Source organism: Xyrauchen texanus, chromosome 20 (genome assembly GCF_025860055.1).
Source record: "Xyrauchen texanus isolate HMW12.3.18 chromosome 20, RBS_HiC_50CHRs, whole genome shotgun sequence".
In the NCBI taxonomy this organism is placed as follows: Eukaryota; Metazoa; Chordata; class Actinopteri; order Cypriniformes; family Catostomidae; genus Xyrauchen; species Xyrauchen texanus.
The window spans coordinates 6,958,131-6,979,289 of record NC_068295.1 but is presented as its reverse complement, the minus strand read 5'-3'; the positions used below and the strand labels follow the sequence as shown (position 1 = coordinate 6,979,289).

General features: G+C 41.4%; 1 protein-coding gene across 1 annotated transcript in view; it reads left to right on the top strand.

Annotated features, from left to right (window-relative positions):
- LOC127660306 (cadherin-23-like) overlaps positions 1-21,159 on the top strand; it is a 227,864-nt gene that overhangs the window by 75,367 nt on the left and 131,338 nt on the right. The window contains exons 6-7 of the mRNA XM_052150444.1: positions 13,592-13,786; positions 14,030-14,158. Of these exons, the coding sequence (XP_052006404.1) occupies positions 13,592-13,786; positions 14,030-14,158 (324 nt within the window). The remainder of the gene's footprint in view (positions 1-13,591; positions 13,787-14,029; positions 14,159-21,159) is intronic.

Sequence of the window (21,159 nt, the reverse complement as noted above, 5' to 3'; positions counted from 1 at the left end):
ATATTTGTCTTTGTTTCTAGTTTTGTTTGTTTGACCATGGGCTTCATTGGTCATGTGTTTATTATTTCTAATTTTTATGTCTTCATTTTTATTCTTTTATTTATTATTAATGTTATTTTCATCCTTAATGTTTTTTTTTTTTTTTTTGTTTATTTGTTTTTGTTTTTGTGTTACTCTTAGTGCTTGACCTTGTGCAATGCTAGTCAAGTGGTTGTTTTTCTGTCATGTTATCTATGGGGATCGTGTTGGGTGGGGTTGAGCATTGTGAGCTGGTGTGTGTGTATTGTTGTGTTGTTTTTGACCGTGATATTTGCTCTGCTGTTTTGGTTCTTTTTTTTTTTTTTGCTTTGATGTATTGGAGGACCCCCTCGAAAACGAGATGCTTCATCTCAAGGGGTTAATCCTCGTAATAAAGATATGTTTATAATAGTAATATTTGCTAATTCAGTCTTAGTGAGTATGTAGTACCCTGCTGAGGAGGTTTGCTGGTCTTACCTGGTTTAAGCTGATCTATCTGGTGTTAAGATTGTCTAACTAGTGTCCTGGTCTGACCTGCTGACAAGTGCACCAAAAAAACCCTTAGAACATACCTTATCAGTTTGGCCAGTCTGGGAGACCTTCTAACTACCAAGGTGTTTTTCAGGGTGAGTGCTCAATGAGTTAAATTGCTAATGTGTCTCTGTTGCATCAGGTTAATTATTTAATGCACAATGTAATGGTCGGGTAACCGGGTACTGTAGAGGTGATACAGACCTTTGAGGGCCACTGGATTTAGCTCATAAACTGGACTAAATGATCTGTTCTAGAGATTTTGTGGTTTTAACTGATATTTGCAATTTGTTGTGTGTAGCTCAGTATTTGTCTCTTGTATAATGTAAAATTACACTTTGTACATGAGAGCAGTGATTCTGCAGGGGGTCTGCAAATTTCTGTTTGATCCACCAACGGCACTTGTAATAATCACTCGCACGTGAGTGAAAAGACAGTACCACCACTCCCTATATGCATATTACGCAGCCTGTGTAGGGCACCAACTCCCTAGGGGCCACCAGAAACTTCGCCCGGCTGCCCTTACTTGCACATTATACTTTATTCAAGGACCCGGTAGTAGTCATGGAACATAAACGATCACATCGCGCTCGCACTTTATCCTCACGCTCGCAAGTGCCCTGGCGAGAGAGGAGTATGTATTTTAGTCAATCCACATTCTGAAGCCCCTCGAACCTGCATGCCAAATCTTCCACTTGCAGTAATTCTTGCTCATGTTCATGCATCCCATTTTATTTTGATATGAACTAGTGTAACGGCGAACATTGTTAAAATTTGCCAAAATTAGCCCAATGCCCATGCTCATTACGAGCAGCTCATAACGCAATGCATATCATGTTAAGCAGCGCTGCAGTAGAGGGTTGCATAAGTAAACGCTGTGTGGGAATGTCCGCCTACAGTTTCTTGTATTATTAGTTGCTTTTTGCTTTCAGAACAATAGGCCTATACTTACTTAATATACAGTATAGACCTACGTATGTATATGTAATATGTCTTGTGGCAGCGGGGGCGTGGTCAAGCGCCCGTCCGGGAGAGAGAAGCGGTAAGGCGCCACACCTGGGCCAAATTATGACTAACACCTGTCTCTAATTGCAGTAGAGTGAGGAGAGCTGTGAAAAGCCAGCAGCCTGCAGAGCAGAGGGAAGCCGACCAGAGCAAGCCAACCCAGTGCGTTTGTGTTGTTGTGTGTTGGTTTTTCTGTAAATGATTGTGAGACAGACAGCCATTAAAAACCTTACCTTCTCGCTGTAACCTTCGCTTCCTGTCCTCCTTCCCGTGAGGGTTTTACACTGGTGCCAAAACCCGGAAACCATAATAATGGAACAGAGTCGCCCCATAGAGTCCTCCCAGCTGGCTGAAGTCCTCCAGTCCCTCGCGACACTCCACCAGAGCCACCAACAATCCCTGCTTGAGCTCCGCAAGACCAGGATCGCCGCTTTTTTGAAATCATGCGGCTCAAGCAGAGGACCGCACGCCATCCGAGCCTCTCAGCCAGGAGGCCGCCCAGCCGCAGCCGCACCTCGACACCCGCCACATTGCCCCCACCCGCTGCTACAGAAGATGGGGCCGGGCGGATCTACCCAGAGGCCTTTCATCGACCTCTTCGAGAGGACGGCGGAGATTTGGGGTGGCCCCAAGACCAGTGGGCAGCCCGGTTAGTCCCTCTCCTGTCCGGGAAGCACAACTCGCGCCCAACAACTGCCGGCAACAAGCCTCCTGGCTTACAACGACCTGCTAAAAGCCATCCTGCAACGGGTTGGTCGGTCCCCAGAAGAAAGTCGCCAACTCTTCCGGCCTTAAAACTTGAGAAACCGACCGCCCGCTTATGCTCGCCTCAACGGCCCGCGGATGCGCGTCGGAGGTGGCTGCTTGCGCTGGACCGCAGGCGCCGAGGAGCTCGCCGACCAGGTGGTACTGGAGCAGTTTGTCCAGCGCTTGCCCCGAAGACGGCCGAGTGGGTCCAGTGCCACCGCCCGGCGCCGCTGGAGGAAGCCGTCCGCTCATGGAGGACCACATGGCGGCGATTCCTAGGGCGGACGAGCCCTCTTTGTCTGTCTCCCCTTCCTCTGTGTCTTCCCCTGTTTTTTTTCCCTCCCTCTTCCCTCTCGCTCTGCTCTCTCCCCAGGGTCCGCTCCTGCCCCCGCAGGCGTGGAGCTGCTCGCTACCAGCTCCCCGGTCTTGGGAACACCCACCAAGCCCTTCTCCATCCTTCAGCCGCCTCCTCCTCAGGTGGGGCGCTCGCCAGCACGGTGCGGCCGCAGCGCCTGGGCCGGTCTGCTGGAGGTGCGGAGACCCGACCACTTCCGGATCAGTGTCCGCTGATGGAAATAGGGGCGTGGTACGGGTCTCCGATGTTCCACAGACTGCCCCCGATCGAAGTTGGAGCGCATCGGATTCCGTAAGAATCCAGGGTACATACCAAGCTTTGTTGGATACCGGCTGTAACCAGACCACCATCCACCAACGCTTGGTTCAACCCGGGCTTTGGGCTCAGCTAAATTGGTGAGGGTAAGGTGGTGCACGGGATATTCACAAATATCCCGTGGTGACTTTGGCTGATCAAATTCAGGGAGAAAAGCATAGTGTAGAGGCAGCTGTTAGTCCCTCACTCACCCATCCGCTAATTCTGGGTACAGATTGGCCAAACTTTAGGAAATTATTGAGGGAGTTTGCGCTGATGGGTCCTAGCGTGAAAGTGAAGGGGTGTGTGTTGTGCGAGGCTTTGGCGGGGAGGCGGAGCCAGGGCCGCCCTCTGCTGCTCCGAAAGTGACGGGGAAGGGGCGAGGTGGACGCCTCTCCGGAGTTCCCGGAGGGGACTTCCCTTGAGCAGTCGCGGATGAAACCCTTAAGCACGCTTTGACCAAGTGAGAGTAATCGATGGTCAACAACTCCGCCGGGTGTCGCCGCCTCATATCCGCATTTTCGCTGATCAATGATCGCTATACAGGGTGACGAGGACGCTCCAGACAAAGGAAAAAGTAACTCAATTGTTGATTCCACGGAGCCGCCGGGAAATGGTTTTCCAGGCGCTCACTATAATCCTATGGCCGGTCACCTAGGGGAACGAAAAACACTTCTCCGCCTAATAGCCCGCTTCTATTGGCCGGGCATTGGCGGTGACGCCCGCAGGTGGTGTGCGGCGTGTCGTGAATGTCAGCTGGTAAACCCACCGCCACCCCAAAAGCCATTGCGCTTCTACCATTAATCGAGGTCCCCTTCGAAGAATTGGGATGGACCTCGCCGGGCCATTAGAACGGTCAGCACGCCGACATCGCCGCGTTAGTCCTAGTGGATTACGCGACGCTGTATCCGGAAGCAGTGCCTCTGAGCAACATCTCCGCGACGCAGTGTTGCAGGGGCACTCTTCAAGATAATCTCCCGGTGGGGATCCCGAAAGAGATCCTCACCCACCAGGGCACAACGCTTATGTCACGAAGCACTTCGCGAACTTTACGAGCTCTTGGGCATCAAATCGATTCACGACTAGCGCTTACTCATCCTCAGACAGATGGCCTAGTGGAACGGTTTAATAAAACGCCAAGAACATGATTCAGTAAATTGCATACACGATGACGCTTAGAAATTGGGATAAGTGGCTAGACCCCTGTTATTTGCAGTACGAGAGGTCCCGCAGCCTCCACCGGTTCTCCCCGCTTGAGTTGTTGTACGGACGACGCCCACGCTGGGTCCTCGATGTCATCCGTGAAAATTGGGAGGAGGGACCTTCTAATGCCAAAAATGAAATTCAATACGTTCTTGATCTTCGAGCAAAGCTCCACACACTGGGGCTGACTAACACAAGAGCATTTGCTCCAGGCTCAAGAACGCCAACGCCGGCTGTATGACAGGGGTGCTCAGCTACGGAATTTGCACCGGAGATAAAGTGCTTGTATTACTCCCAACATCGAAGCTCAAAATTACTCGCCAAGTGGCAAGGACCGCTTGAGGTCACACGACCAGTAGGGGATCTCGATTATGAAGTCAAACGCATCGATAGAGGGGCGCTACAAATATATCACCTCAACCTCCTGAAATTGTGGAGGGAGGAGGCGGCCTCTGTGACGCTGGCCACGGTAGTTCCGAGAGGGCGGAGCTCGGACCGGAGGTAAACAAAAACTACAATCTTAACACTCCGGTCACTTGTGGGGACCAGCTCTCACCGCGGCAGCTCACAGAGGTTTCTGAGTTACAAAAGAGTTTGCGGACGTGTTTTCCCTCTCCGGGCCGTATCGAACCTCATACAGCACCACATCGAGACCGAGCCGGGCGCTGTGGTGCGTTGTCGCCTTATCGCTAATCCGAACATAAAAAGAAAGTCGTTCGGGAAGAATTAGATGCAATGCTCGATATGGGCGTAATAGAGGAATCCCACAGTGATTGGTCCAGCCCGGTTGTTCTTGTTCCCAAGAGTGATGGGTCGGTTCGGTTCTGTGTGGATTACAGGAAAGTCAACGCGGTGTCTAAATTTGACGCGTACCCAATGCCCCGTGTTGATGAACTGCTCGATCGGTTAGGTACTGCTCGATTTTACTCGACCCTGGATTTAACAAAGGGCTATTGGCAGATCCCCTTGACACCAATGTCCCGCGAGAAAACAGCCTTCACCACGCCGTTTGGATTACACCAATTTGTGACGCTTCCTTTCGGTTTGTTCGGGGCCCCAGCCACGTTCCAGCGACTCATGGATCGGATCCTCAGACCGCATACGCGACGCCGCTGCCTATTTGGATGACATTATCATCTATAGCAATGATTGGCAGCGGCACATGCAACATCTGAGGGCCGTCCTGAGATCGCTGCGGCGGCGGGCTCACGGCAAACCCTAAGAAGTGTGCGGTTGAGCGTGTGGAGGTACGGTATCTGGGGTTCCACTTGGGTCATGGCCAGGTGCGTCCCCAAATTGAAAAGACTGCGGCGATTGCGACTTGCCCTAGACCTAAGACCAAAAAGGGGTGAGACAGTTCCTGGGGCTGGCTGGCTATTACAGAAGATTTGTGCCTAATTATTCGGACGTCACCAGCCCGCTGACTGATCTCACTAAAAGGGGGCTCCAGATCCGGTCCAATGGTCGGAGCAGTGCCAACAGGCGTTCACGCAGATTAAAGCTGCACTTTGTGGGGGCCGCTTTTACATGCACCTGATTTTTCTCTCCCTTTTATTTTGCAGGCGGACGCTTCAGACAGAGGGCTGGGGGCCGTACTCTGCAGCTGGTGGAGGGGAGGAGCCCGGTGCTGTACATTAGCCGGAAGCTCTCCTTAAGGGAGACTAAGTACAGCACCGTGGAAAAGGAGTGTTTGGCCATCAAGTGGGCGGTCCTCACCCTCCGTTACTACCTGCTGGGGCGGGCCTTCACCCTCTGTTCGGATCATGCCCCACTCCAGTGGCTCCACCGCATGAAGGATACTAACGCCCGGATCACCCGTTGGTATCTCGCTCTCCAGCCTTTTAAATTCAAGGTGATCCACAGACCGGGGTGCAGATGGCTGCCGCCGACTTCCTCTCCAGAAATGGGGAGTGGTAGGCAGGCGGATGACGCCCGGCCTGAGTCGGGCGGTGGGGGTATGTGGCAGCGGGCGTGGTCAAGCGCCCGTCCGGGAGAGAGAAGCGGTAAGGGCGCTCACACCTGGGCCAAATTATGACTAACACCTGTCTCTAATTGCAGTAGAGTGAGGAGAGCGGTGAAAAAGCCAGCAGCCGCAGAGCAGAGGGAAGCCGACCAGAGCAAGCCAACCCAGTGCGCTTGTGTTGTTGTGTGTTGGTTTTTCTGTAAATGATTGTGAGACAGACAGCCATTAAAAAAACCTTACCTTCTCGTTGTAACCTTCGTTTCCTGTCCTCCTTCCCGTGAGGGTTTTACATGTCTAAATACATAATTACTGCTAAGATTATCAAGCTGCCATAGGCTACACTGACAGTGACTGTCAAATCAACATAATTAAAGGTGCAAGGTAACTGTTTGTAATATCTGGATGATTGCAAGGGTTCACAAATGATTATTCGGCTATTTGTTGGGAAGCGGGAATAAAAAACATGAAAGATATCTTGCACTATTGTGAAGGAGAAAGCGGGGTCAGGTTAAAAGTACACGTGGGTCATTTATTGTCAACACTTTTCAGTGTATACACACAAAATAATGCTTTTCAGGAGTACACTGAACGCGAATGCACACACACAGCTTCGTGCATCTTTTTCTCTCTCCTCCGGCAGTCTGGATTGCTCTTTTATCCCTCTCCAGCTTTCACTGCAACACAAAACAGTTGTTAGAGAGATTTCCCACAGTTGTCAATCCTAACCTCTCTTCCTCTCCCGACCTAGCTCTCCACAGATATCGCTCGGCCACACCCACATCACCACAGCATCAAACACTACTCAAAATAGCGGAGAATGAAGTGCACAGGGAGCTACTGTATGAGCCCAAATAGCACAAAACAGATATTAAAATGATCAAATCATTCACGTTAAAGTAAAAAAAAAAAAAAAAAAAACTGTCACTGTCTATAACAAAGAATTGTTAACCAATGGAAAATAAATAATTTGAGAGTAAAACCTGATATGTTCACTGCCTGGGCATGTTCACATTTCATTGTGGCAGCAAACGCTAGTATTGTCATGTGCATGGAGTTATGTTGCTGCAATTGCTTAGCCTCTTCGGGATGCTTTTGATTTTTAAATGGTTTAGAATTTAACTTGTGGAATTATTGTCTTGCACACCAGAGCAAATGGGGAAAACATTGGGCTACCATTTATCACGTGCTGTAACTTTTCCAGGTGAAAGACAATCTGGAATTATGTTAAACAGTGTAACAGTCACATGAAGTCCTCTTTGCAACCTGAACTTCTTCAGAACATCAAATCTTTGTAACACCTGCACTAAAAAGGCTAGACCTAGTTTAACAAATTAAACAGAACACAGTTGTCTTGAGATGTGTTTATAAAAATGTTAGTTCTTTTTAAATTGACATGGCATCTAAATGTGTGAGACACTGAAAAAAAAAAAAAAAACATTGAGATGCGGCACAACGGTCAAAGGCATTTCCAGTACATTTTAAGAAAAAAAAATTCGAAACAGTGCAGAAGCACACAAAAACACATATGAACTGCCCCTAACTGGCCCTAAAATTATCAAACTGACTCAAACCATGCCAAAACCAACTGGTTTATTGAGTCTCATTGGGCTCGGGTTGGGTTGAATACCTTTATTTTGGTATTTGAATACAGACACTTCAAATGGTTAACCAAATGACAGCTATCCATGCACATCCCAAGTTCTGTCCAGATTATAGGCTGCAGTTATCTTAAGTGCTTCAGAAAAGCACTGAACATAATTTTCTGCTCTCTGCAGAGGAATCATTTATGCTTCTTTGCTGCTGAACACTTGATGATAAGAATACATTCAAGACGTAGGAGGGAGAATCCCTGTGAACACTCCTAATTCGTATAAACAGATAGACTGGGAATTCTTCAGATGGGTTAATGAGCTGAAAAGGGACTTTTGATCATTTAGAAATATGATATAATAGTAATTATATAGCTGAAGAACATGTTTAACCAGGTGTGTAGTAAAGCTGTTACCTGCTAAAGCTGTGCACGCCTATACAGTGCTCTTCAGCTGAATGTGTTGCTGTGGTGGTGGCGTAGTGGTCTAAAGCACATAACTGTTAATCAGAAGGTTGCTGGTTCGATCCCCACAGCCACCACCATTGTGTCCTTGAGCAAGGCACTTAACTCCAGGTTGCTCCGGGGGATTGTCCCTGTAATAAGTGAACTGTAAGTCGCTTTGGATAAAAGCATCTGCCAAATGCATAAATGTAATTGTTGCTGGACCCTTCAGTGTTTGTTGTTCATGTCTCACTCGAAATCTCTTTTTGAATTTTGCTCTATGCATTCATGTCTCAATATGAATGATAGTCCATGGGTCACACTGAATCTCTCTCCATTTTCTACTCTGAATCTCACTCTCATCTCTGAATATCACTCTACGTCTCACTGCACTTTTCACTCTGAATCCCACTCCATTTTTCACTCTGAATCTTGGTGTCACTCCACTCTGAAATTCACTCCACTATTCCTTCTGATTCACTCCACTTTTCACTCTGAATCTCAGTCCACTTTGTATTCTCAATCTCACTCCACTTTTATTCTGAATCTCACTCAAAATTTCACTCTGAATCTCACTCCACTTTTATTCTGAATATCACTCAAATTTTCACTCTGAATCTCACTCCACTTTTCATTCTGAATCTCACTCCACTTTTCACTCTGAATCTCAGTCCACTTTTATTCTCAATCTCACTCCACTTTTCACTCTGAATCTCACTCCACTTTTTATTCTGAATCTCACTCAACTTTTCACTCTGAATCTCACTCCACTTTTCACTCTGAATCTCACTCCACTTTTTATTCTGAATCTCACTCAACTTTTCACTCTGAATCTCACTCCACTTTTTATTCTGAATCTCACTCAACTTTTCACTCTGAATCTCACTCCACTTTTTATTCTGAATCTCACTCAACTTTTCACTCTGAATCTCAGTCTCGCTCCACTCTGAATTTCACTCCTCTATTCCCTCTCAATTTGACTCCCTTTTTGACTCTGAATCTCACTCCACATTTATTCTGAATCTCACTCCACTTTTCATTCTGAATCTCACTCCACTTTTCACTCTGAATCTCAGTCCACTTTTATTCTCAATCTCACTCAACTTTTCACTCTGAATCTCACTCCACTTTTCACTCTGAATCTCACTCCACTTTTTATTCTGAATCTCACTCAACTTTTCACTCTGAATCTCACTCCACTTTTCACTCTGAATCTCACTCCACTTTTTATTCTGAATCTCACTCAACTTTTCACTCTGAATCTCACTCCACATTTTATTCTGAATCTCACTCAACTTTTCACTCTGAATCTTGGTCTCGCTCCACTCTGAATTTCACTCCTCTATTCCCTCTCAATTTGACTCCCTTTTTGACTCTGAATCTCACTCCACATTTATTCTGAATCTCACTCAACTTTTCACTCTGAATCGCACTCCACTTTTCACTCTGAATCTCACTCCACTTTTCACTCTGAATCTCACTCCACTTTTCACTCTGAATCTCACTCAAATTTTCACTCTGAATCTCACTCCACTTTTCACTCTGAATCTCACTCCACTTTTATTCTGAATCTCACTCAACTTTTCACTCTGAATCTCACTCCACTTTTCACTCTGAATCTTACTCCACTTTTCACTCTGAATCTCACTCAACTTTTCACTCTGAATCGCACTCAACTTTTCACTCTGAATCTCACTCCACTTTTCCCTCTGAATCGCACTCAACTTTTCACTCTGAATCTCACTCCACTTTTCACTCTGAATCTCACTCAACTTTTCACTCTGAATCTCACTCCACTTTTCACTCTGAATCTCACTCCACTTTTCACTCTGAATCTCACTCCACATTTCACTCTGAATCTCAGTCTCGCTCCACTCTGAATTTCACTCCTCTATTCCTTCTCAATTTAACTCCCTTTTTGACTCTGAATCTCACTCCACTTTTCTCTCTGAATTTTACTCTACTTTTCACTCTGTATCTTGCGCCACTTTTCATTCTGAATCTCACTCCAATTTGTAATCTTAATCTTGGTCTTGCTCCACTCTGAATATCAATCCACTATTTACTCTATATCTCACTCCAATTTTCACTCTAAATCTCACTTTACATTTCACCTGGAATCACATTTGTTCCACACGTTTTTCTCTTTGGTATTTGTGTAATCTGATTTACATAAAACATTGATCACTCTCAGTGGGTGAATCTCACCTCACTTACACTGTATTTTGCTCCTCATCTCACTCTGAAACACATTTTATACATTTGTTTAATTGCTTTTGTGAACTCATTTTCTTGTGCCACAATGTTTAGAAAGGCCACAAAGCTACAGTAATAATAAGTATCCTCTTTACTCTCCTCACATCTTTCCCTCTTTCTCCTCATGGTTTGGGAATAATCTTCTCTAACATGCACAGTTGAAAGAGGCTGGGGAGTCCCTGCTGTATTTGCAGTTTTTAATGCTATTAGATATGCCCATATCTCCCACTCATGCATTCTTCTTCTACCTTCATTCTTCATATTTTATACTCTTGTCTGTTTTTTCAATATTGTTTGTCAATGCAAATGTATGCTTTTTTTTTGTATGGGGTCACTAGAAATTCTGAAATAATTTTTTATCGTCAACATCCTGTATATGTCATTTAATTGGGGAATTTTTAAGCACTTTCTTACTAGTGCTTTTGATGTGGACATGAATGTGTTTGATGTCAGACTTTGGTTTGTTTGTTTGTTTGATTGGTTTGAAAGCTGTCTGAACTCGAGTGCACACCAACTTGAAATGGTGATCTGCTATTGATGACATTTAAGTTACCAATTCATAGTACATTTCTTGCATTTTTCACATCTCTTGCAATGTCTGCAGCACAAAATGTTGGTAGTAAAAGCAAAGGGATAAAACATGACAAACAGTGAAGCTGCTGTCTTCACCTCCTGAGTAATTATCTAGATACAGTGCTAAACAGCTGACGCTAGTATTAATGGCAGTACTCACATTGATGATGCAAATGTATTGCCAACTTTATTGCCATTATTAATTTGACTGACTAAACAAGTGTTCCTGTTTCCTAAATTTCAGTTTGTCTAAAATGTTTTTTTGAAAGAGTATGAACTTTAGCATGGAGGAGTTTAGGGCAGTTGAACAGTATGAGTGTGAGAGAGTGTTATCAGGGCAAGCCAAAAAGCAGAAGTTAGAATTCACTGTCCACATCTATCTTCATTCCTTCTTACCATTCTTCTTTTTCTAATCCTCTTTTCTCTTTCTCTTTTATCTTTTCCTTTCTTATACCTCTCATGCTTTCTTCCTCTCCAATAGTTTATCTGAATCTTTTCTAATCCTTTTTTTTTTCTTCAAAGGATGGATATCTGCTGTGTTATTGAAAGAGATAAAAGTGAGCACTTGCAGTAGTATGACTTCTTCCTCTCAGGAGAGATCTGGTTTTTACTCTTGTGGAAGAGGATGTGTCTCCCTCTCTTTCTCACTCTTTTCCTCTCTCTTACTTCAGCCTTAGGATTCTGGAGGTGGTGCATTAATATTGAGTCGTTTATCTGTACATGCATTACTGGACGTAACCTGTGCACGCACAACTCCTGTCACATCATAGAAAATATTTTATTTATATTTGTTCTACACATTCCCCTCCCTTTATTTGTTGTTTTTAAAATATTTATCGTGATGATTTCAGCTACCAATATAAGTAATCTCAGCTCCATTTTACCGATTTTACTATGTTTTTAGTAAATCCCTTTTGCACAATTTTACAGATGTTCCCTCAAATGTGGAAAATGTGGAAAAAGTCTGCAGTTTCCATGTAGTCCTGATTATAAACATGAATAATGCAGCGACTAAAATCAGTCAAGACTTTAAACAGGAGTAGCATGAGTTTAAGTGCACTTGTCATTCCCATATAGTGTTGTTGTTGTGTTTGTTTGTTTATCATGTGTACATTTATTGTATGAATTATAGATTTAATGACAAATCCCATAAAACTCAAGAGACATGAACCCCCCCAATTTTTTTTTTTTAAGAATAAAGAAAATGAAGCTATTTTAACCATTTAAGCTCTGAAGGTGTTTTTAATGATTCCCTGTTTCAGTGACATAACCTCAATTAAAGGCTTATTTTTTTAAGCTTAAAATAAAAAAAATATAAAAAAAGGAGGGTAAAATGTTTGGTATCATTGGAAAGAAAACTTTTAAAATTGTTTAATTATATAAATTATGATACATTCTGAGACTCAGCCTAGAAACTGCTGGGGGAATGTGTTTTTAGCCAAAAATGTTTTATTTGACCTGATATGTTGCTGGTTGTAAACAAGATGGCTCTGAGAAGCTTTTATTTTGTTCCCAAAAATGTCAAGAATATCTTAGAAAAATTTTGTTTTGATACAACAAAGCAATCACAAGTTATAACATTACAAAAATTATTTATCATAGTGTCCAAAAACATCTCCATGTGTCCAAAAGCCTTTCCAAACAGGTTATACATAATAATCGTACATAAAAAAAAAAAACGAATTACACATGCAAACACAACAATGACTGAAGGTATGCGTAGCATGGAGACATGATTTTAGTAATGAGATTTCACAGAATGAGTGCTTTTTGACTCAATGAGTCTGCATAAAATTAAACCTTCTATCTACTTGAATAGAGAATGAACTAAATCTTCAAAACAATTGGTCAAGATTACGATCAAAGAACTTATTTCAAATCAGCAGTTAAATCTGACACCAATTGTGTCATAAAGTGCTTTTTATGTTAGCTCAGATCATTCTCAAAATGCTGTTTTTCAAGCTGGTCCAGATAATTCACATGCACGTTTTCTAGATGACTTTGCATCTGAAAGGTGACTGGCTCTTTTACCTGTAAGGCAGGACTTCCTTTACTGCATCTACCACACTGGGCATTCCAAATTCTCCCATTCATTTTAATACCAATGCTCTTTCTCAGGCTAAATCTCCAGGGGAGCTGAAATGAGATTCTTGTTATTTCTGTAGTTTTCTCTCTTTAAACCCTTTTGACCTTTAAACAAAGTCCTTCAGCATTTGTCTTGCGATCAACAGGTCCATGTTATAAGCACCCCTGCTATAAGTGTATTCGTATATTTTGTTGTAGTATTAGGGACAGGGTTAAAACTTTGAGACTGTTTAAATGCACTCCTCCAGCTGTTTAGCCCTGGGCTATGTGTATGTTCTGAGTAAGTTTTATGGCACGTGTGTGCTGTTGTGCTGGCTGCATCATGTCTCAGTGAACATCTCTGACATCTGTCATTTACAATGACAAAATGACTAACACAAGAGCTGTCACTCATCTGAAATATGCTGAAACACAGCATTACAAAGTATTCCTCATGCAATAATCTTTCTTCCTTTCTTTCCTTCGTTCTTAATTAATTAATTATTTAATTAAAGATGTGTTTAATTTCTCTATGTGTGTTTGTGTACAGAACACTCCAGTGGGAACATCGGTGTTTATGGTGAACGCCACAGACCCGGATCAGGGCACGGGCGGCAGTGTGCTGTTCTCCTTCCAGCCTCTCTCTCCGTTCTTTGCCATTGATGGGGCCAGAGGAACAGTTACTGTGACCAGAGCACTGGACTATGAGACCACAACTTCCTATCAGCTCACTGTTAATGCCACGGTTAGAAAACACACACAATTCAACAGAGATCTAGATTGTATATTTATTAGTAAGTAACCAACATTTATTAGTAAGTAACCAACCAACCAGAATACCTTAGCAATGACCTAGCAAGCATTCAGAACATCTTAGCAACCTCACAACAAGGCCCTGGCGACCACTCACAACACTCTAGCATTGTGGTGATGACCTTTGCATGGAAAAACATAATATGTGTTTGTGTATTTTTTTTCTCTTTTAAAGGACCAGGATAAACGTCGTCCTCTCTCCAGTCTGGCTAATTTGGCGATTACCATCACTGATGTTCAAGACATGGACCCCATCTTCACCAACCTCCCATACAGCACTAATATAATGGAGGATGCACCACCAGTCAGTATATGCATATACACACACACACACACACACACACACACACACATACTGTACGAACTATAGATTCTATCCCCTACCCTAATCCAAACCCTCACAAAAAACTTTCTGCATTTTTACATTTTGGAAAAAACATTGTTTAGTATGTTTTTTAAGTGATTTGAATTATTGGGACACTTGAAATATCCTCATAAACCACATTTGTACCAGAATAACCTAGTAATTACCAGTTTGTAACCTAAAAAAAATTACTCGTAAACCAACCAAACCTGCCCACACGCGCACGCACACGCACACACACACACACACACACACACACACACACACACACACACGCACATACATATACTGTAAATGTGATAATGTAATATTTAAATGCCGAATCTCGTCACATTACCCCAAAATCTAAAGAAAAATTATTTTGCATATAGAAAATGAAGCCTTTGTAGGACTATTAGCTTGTTGTTGACAGTTTGACATTGTTTTCATGACAGTGAAGCACATTTTCCATCCACAAATTCTTATTACTGTAATGTATCTGAATATATTTCTGAACATCTGAGTGTTTTTATAACTCCAACTGTTCTCAGTGGTGATTCTCATTAGATTCCTGTTACAATAAAACTGTATTTTCACTGAATTAGAGTAAAACATGAAGGAAAGAAAAAGTAGTACAATGTTTTTAGTTGTCATGAATATAATGGCACAATGCAAAAAATATCGTATTGTCCTAAAAATCTCTTCTCATTTTCTCTAAGTGATATACAGTTCATTTTCTCTTTTCATGTTGGGCTGAAATATGACCTGTACATTTTCTTGACCGGTTTCATGAGATTCATCCAGATACATTGGCTGTTTCTCAAAACCAATGAGCTGCCAACCTTAAAGTATCATGGCATTTTGGGACATTGGATTGAACATTTGAACATTTTGGGACATTTTGACTGGTTTTTAGACATAGCAAGAGACCAAAAGTAGGAATATTCCATTGAATAGAAAGTAAAGATTTTTATAAAACATAAAAGTCTCAAGGGAATAAGAGAGAGAAACAGATAGAGAGCGACAATTTGGCTGAAAATGTATGTGTTCACTAATAAGACAATTATTATGAGAGAAGCAGCCATTATACCTGCGAAAACCCGCTGGAATATTCGTGTAATTACAGTGTAAGATTTATACTCTGACCTGCTCAGCGTGAGAGCCCATGAAAAAGGTCATTCAGACCAAGATTTAAAGATATGATTCACCACCAGCCATTCATTCCTCTGCCAATTTACTCACCGTGGCAAACACACCGCTGCAGGTCATGTGCATAAATATGTATATTTAATGTGCATGTTTTTTCTAAGCATGTGTGTTTCTGTCTGTTTACTTAATGATCCAGTATTTCTTTTTGAAGTACAGAATACAATGTTTTTAAACAGTAGTTTAAAGGGATAGTTCACACAAAAATTATAATATACTCACCCTCTTGTTGTTCCAAACCTGTATGACTTGTTTTAATGTACATCGTAGTCCATCTCTTCATTGTACTGGCATTGGATAGTCGATCACAGCGTGATTTATGCCAAACAAGAACAAAATTATACAAACTAAATATAGGTGCATATCCTAAAATAAATGTAAGACAATGTTACCAGGACAAATGGATCTGTATCAACTGTAGACAAAATGTCAATTAATTCAGTCTATAAGCATTTATAGGGCAAATGCTGCCTAACTCGCTGTGACATTTTTAAGACCAAGCCATTAGCTACACGCAAGAGGCACCATCTAGCGATCATTATGTGTAAGTAGCAGTGTCCCTGTTTGAAAACTAGGCGGTCTTCTGACCCCTTTAGTCGCGCTAAGCGTAGGTTACAGTGGCTCCACGCTTCTAGTGTTAAAGCTTAAAAAAAGACTCAAAAGTATCATAAAGGTAGTCCATGGACTCATTTCCAAGTCTTCTGAAAGTAATTTTTCAGTGAAAATGTTGATGTCTTTCCATTTGCATAGACATTAACTTTTGAGTGTGTCAAAAGTGAATTGTAGTGACACAGATCTATCAGTTATCTCAGAGCAAGTCAGGAATAGATTGAGGGCGAGAAAGTGATGACTTCAGTCCAGTTGTCCTGTCTAAGTTAGCCGATCAGCATCAAGCTCTGAGTGGACACGATTGATTTCGACATTTAATTTCTTATGTGCGAAAGTGTTTCCAGTACAATCTTCATTGACGCAAACCGATAAGTTGCGGAAGCACTCTTCAAATAGACAAGAGGCCTTTGTGCTGAAAATTAAACATTCCAAACACGTATCCCCTCGTTAACGGGACACGTCACACTGGCATGTTCATGTAAAATGATGTTGACGTACACACTTAGACACATGCTGAATGCTTAAACCTTATCTTCCCTCTTACACACACTCGTACACAGACAGATTGTGTGTCAGCTCAGTCGACGGGCCTCAGGCTAAGTGACTGAGTGGGTGTGGATAAGGGCTGGGCAATATGTCAAAATTATTTAATCGATAATCGGCGTATAATCGTTAACGCCCCCTGCTGAGGGTCAGTGAATTTTTTTATTTAATTGATTTTGCTTTAAAAAGTTATCAATTTATTGAAACATGAAAAACATAAATTACATTTCTAAATTCAAATTGCACTTTAGGGTCTTATTTACTTATTTAACCGCCTTATTTAAACATTTACCGTCTCCAACGGCTCCATTTGCCATCAGGTAAGTACCTGTCAATGACACCAGGTGGACAATTACTAATTGTCTACAGATTAAGAACTAAAGACAATTATAAATGTGAAGACTACAATAATAATAAATAAGCCTAATAAATTCCCTTGTGCTCCCAAAATAATGCTGCCAAATGTGTGTTCTTATCGAATTTATGTTTGTATTGTGTTTTGGTAATACAGTTAATGCTCCAGTTAAACTCCGTTTTAGGTTCAAGGTAAATGTGTCTTGTATTACTTAAGAATTTAATCACTTTCATCTTTGTGTCTTTAATACAAAGATTATTCTTGCAAACAGTTTTCAGACAAATGAAACATGAAAAAATGTGTTCCATGAGACAGTCTTGTGCTGCACACCTCTGAACAAACAGAGTTTAATATAATAAAGTGTGCTTCTTCAAGCGTGTGTCTTTATGACTAACAGCATTTCTCATTTGTCACTCTGAGACGTCTTATAGGTCGCCCACCTGTTGCAAGTAGATGAGCAAAATTTCTTGTGCATGAAACACATTTGGCCTCGTCACATTTTACGGGTGGCGAGTGCTACTTTCACACCCTGGGCTACGGTTTAATATATTTGGTGACTTCCCAGATTCATGGTTTTGCCATTTCACGATGTTGTCGATCATCATCTGTCAATGAGTGTCGCAATTGGCATCGGGATCTTTGTAAGACATCATCAATATCCGATCACCCAGTCCAAGTGTGGATGGTTTTCAAAGCTGCTGGCATTTACACACAAACTGATATCAAATATGTCTGTCAAAACAAAGCTCTTTTTGCCCTCCCTCCATCTCTCGTTCTACCTCAGGTGCATCTCTCTTATGTAGTGTTATAGCCTGCCAAGCTAGAAGCTACTCAGAATTCACAGCAGTTAACCCTTTAAAGGTGCAATATGTAAAAATTTTCATGTATTATTCACCCCTTTTTGCCAATGTGTGAACGGCTTGTAAATCAACTTAAAAAATGAGCCCTTCCCGGACTTACTAGGTTGCCTATTAAAGCCTGTAGACTTATTTTCATGCGAGGGGAGTGAGTCGCTTTTGCCGGCTCCAGTGAGCCTTGCCTTAGATAGTAATACCTTCTCTTCCACTATTCAACAGTGACAACAAACTTCAACACTAGGTAACGCTAGCTTAGAGATGGAATCCAGCTGTGAGTGAGCCAAAAACAAACACATACACTCACACACAAAACATGTATCTACAGAATCCCGTCTGGCTGAACGGGAATGTGATCGTGGTCGAGCAAAAACTAAAGAGGGCATTTGATTCCTGGAGGGAACTTCGTTCGGTTTTGGGGATCAAAACTGACCCTGAATGGGCGTTCTTCTTATTGGACAGGGCAGCTTACATAACAGCAAAGCATGTGAAATATAGTGCCATAAGGATTGATCTGTGTAATTTTAGCTGAACTACAATAACACATGAAATCGATGCTAGACAATGTTCAAGATTATGCAAAAAGACCCATTCATTAGTGTAACGTAACTTGGTTATACTGAAATAATATACATTCTGTTATTATAAAACAATAGCACATCGACATATAAAAATGACAGTTGGGATGGATTCACATAAATACTGAATTGTGTCAACATATTTATAATGTACACTCTATTTTATGAACAGCTACTGTCATCATCCACCAAATTTAGCTAACAGCTATTGATAAAACTGGCTAGCTAGCTAACGCCGACATAGGCTATTGTATAAATGCTCTCAATGTATCATGCAAAGAAAAGTGAATACTTCAAACTACAGTCTCGCATATTCAGACCTATATCCACACTTTGTTTTAGCCCTGTTCCAGCACAGGAGAGTCAAATATAATATACAGTCTCAAAGTGTGTAGTAAAACAATCATAACTGTATGATTTTAATTATGCTACCTTATCTGTCAGCATGATGCTGGTGAATCACGTTGTCTCTTTGTACATTACGTCATTGTTTTGGTCAATGCTCGCTCGCTCTTGTCTCTATGGAGTGTGTGCACGACCAACATGTAGCTGGATGCAGTTCACTTAATGGCCACAGGTGTCATTAATAAAAGGGTTTCTGAATCTTAGACAATGCACCTTTCTGCTCTGAGGGTGTTTTTAAAGATTCAGTGGTATACGCAAAATGAAAGGCTTATAACTTGGAAAACAATAATTGTACATAAGAACAGATTCCACATGCAAACACAACAATCACTAAAGGTTTGCATGCTGTAACGTAAGGAAGGAAGTCACGAGAGCTGGATCTAGGTGCGGCTAAGGAGTTTAATGAGAAATAAACAAGTGCAAACTAATGGGTAAATACAGGAACAAATAAAATATCCACAATGGGAAACAAGAACATGTACAGGAGCAAACATATAAGAAGGCCACTGATCATACACGGAATGAGTAGATGAAAGACAGGTTAAAACAATCAAGGACAGCTGGCAGTGATGAGAGCAAGGAATTATGGGAATTGTAGTCCGGTAGAACAGATGACAGGGGAGAAACACATGGCACACAACAGTGAATCATAACACATGCAGATATGATTTTAGTGATGAAATTTTACTGAATGAGTTTCATTCTTTGACATTTGAGTCATCATTGAGTCTGTGTCATGTACTTGGTGCCATCTCCTGGTGGCCAAATCTAATTACAGTGATTGATAACTCTGTGCCCAAATATGGAGGACTATCACCACTGGTTGCAGTAATGTGAAACCAATCTGATTCGTTTTGCGTTTTATGATGCTTCAGCATTTCCAATGTCGTCTTCTGATTCAGAAAAGCTAACGAGATTATAGCCAGAGAGCATGATGCCAAATAGCCAGATATTGTGTGCACATTGTGCTTCGTGTGGGCTATCTAATAATGTATACATCTGATTACTTTGTGTGTGGGCTTATTTTATAGTTAATTGCCTCCTCTAAGTAATGGTATGTGATATTTTATGTTCTATGTATTTTTCTTGAAGTTATAAGCAGAAATGCGGCATATGAGCAACACCTGTTAATATGAAACATGAATTTCAAAGACATATAGCTATTACACGCTACATGTGAGTAAAACAAATAGGCTGGTTGTATTTTGCTCTTTCAGAGCTTTCAAAAAACATATGACTCATAGCTATTTAATGAGTTTGATGTTTTTACCAATTACAATAATATGTACAGTGCAAATGTTTTTAGAAATTATCAAAATGGAACAATTCTGATTTGTCTGCAAATTTCAAAGCACTGTATGTTCATAATGCCTAGATGCATTGTAAAGTAGAGCTTCTAAGCTTTAAAACAGTACCTATTTTGTGTTGGTCAAGACTGTAGTTATTAACATTTTGATAATAATTTTTCTTTTTCTCGTGGCCCACTGGCGGTGTTAAACTACAGTCAAACTAATAATTTAATCAAATCTGTGCCTGCATAAAGAGCCTATTGCCGGCTGTGCAGCAAAATGTAAAATATTAAAACAATGATGAGGCACAAAACAATTAATGAAATAACACAAATGGAAAAGGTAACGTTCAAAAATATATTTTAAAATTGTTTCGGCCAACAAATATTGTATTTGATCAATTTTATGACATTTAAAGCACCTGTGACAACATACCCCAATAAAAATATGACTGCATGTTCTGACATTTCAGGAAAAATACCTTTGTCATAAAACCTTTTTCAGCAAATATCTGACCCTTGCATTAAAGTTTGCCAGTGTAGTTGGATTATGTTTGCTTGTTTACCCAAGAACTATGACAAAAACTATTTAAAATGTATTTAGTAGGGTAGAATTCACCAAAATAATTTTGATTTAAGAGGGTTTTGAAGAATTAAACACAAAACCAATACTGAAAAAAATGCACATTGGCACCTTTACACTTTTCACTCCAAATATTATCATTAACACGATATAGCCCTTGTGACTACTTCCCAGAGTGACAAATAGCCTCAGTCTTTCAAATTTAAGCAGAGCCATATTTTTCTGGCACAAAAACAACTAGGTTTTTTAATGAATGAATTAAATCATCCTGTAATATAAGAATCTCAATAAGGCCGACACATAATACATTATAATACTCCTTAATGTATATTAGGACTGTGAATCAATATATATTTTTTAAACAAGTAAATCACAGTTTTCTGTGATTAATCTTGGTACATGGTACATTAAAACAAACATTAAAATATGATCATAAATATATTTATTTTATACCATGTCTCAAAGAATTAGCAAGAAATTGGTTAATAATAATTTATTTTAATTATTTAAATATATACAGCACATGCTAATTTTTTTTTGC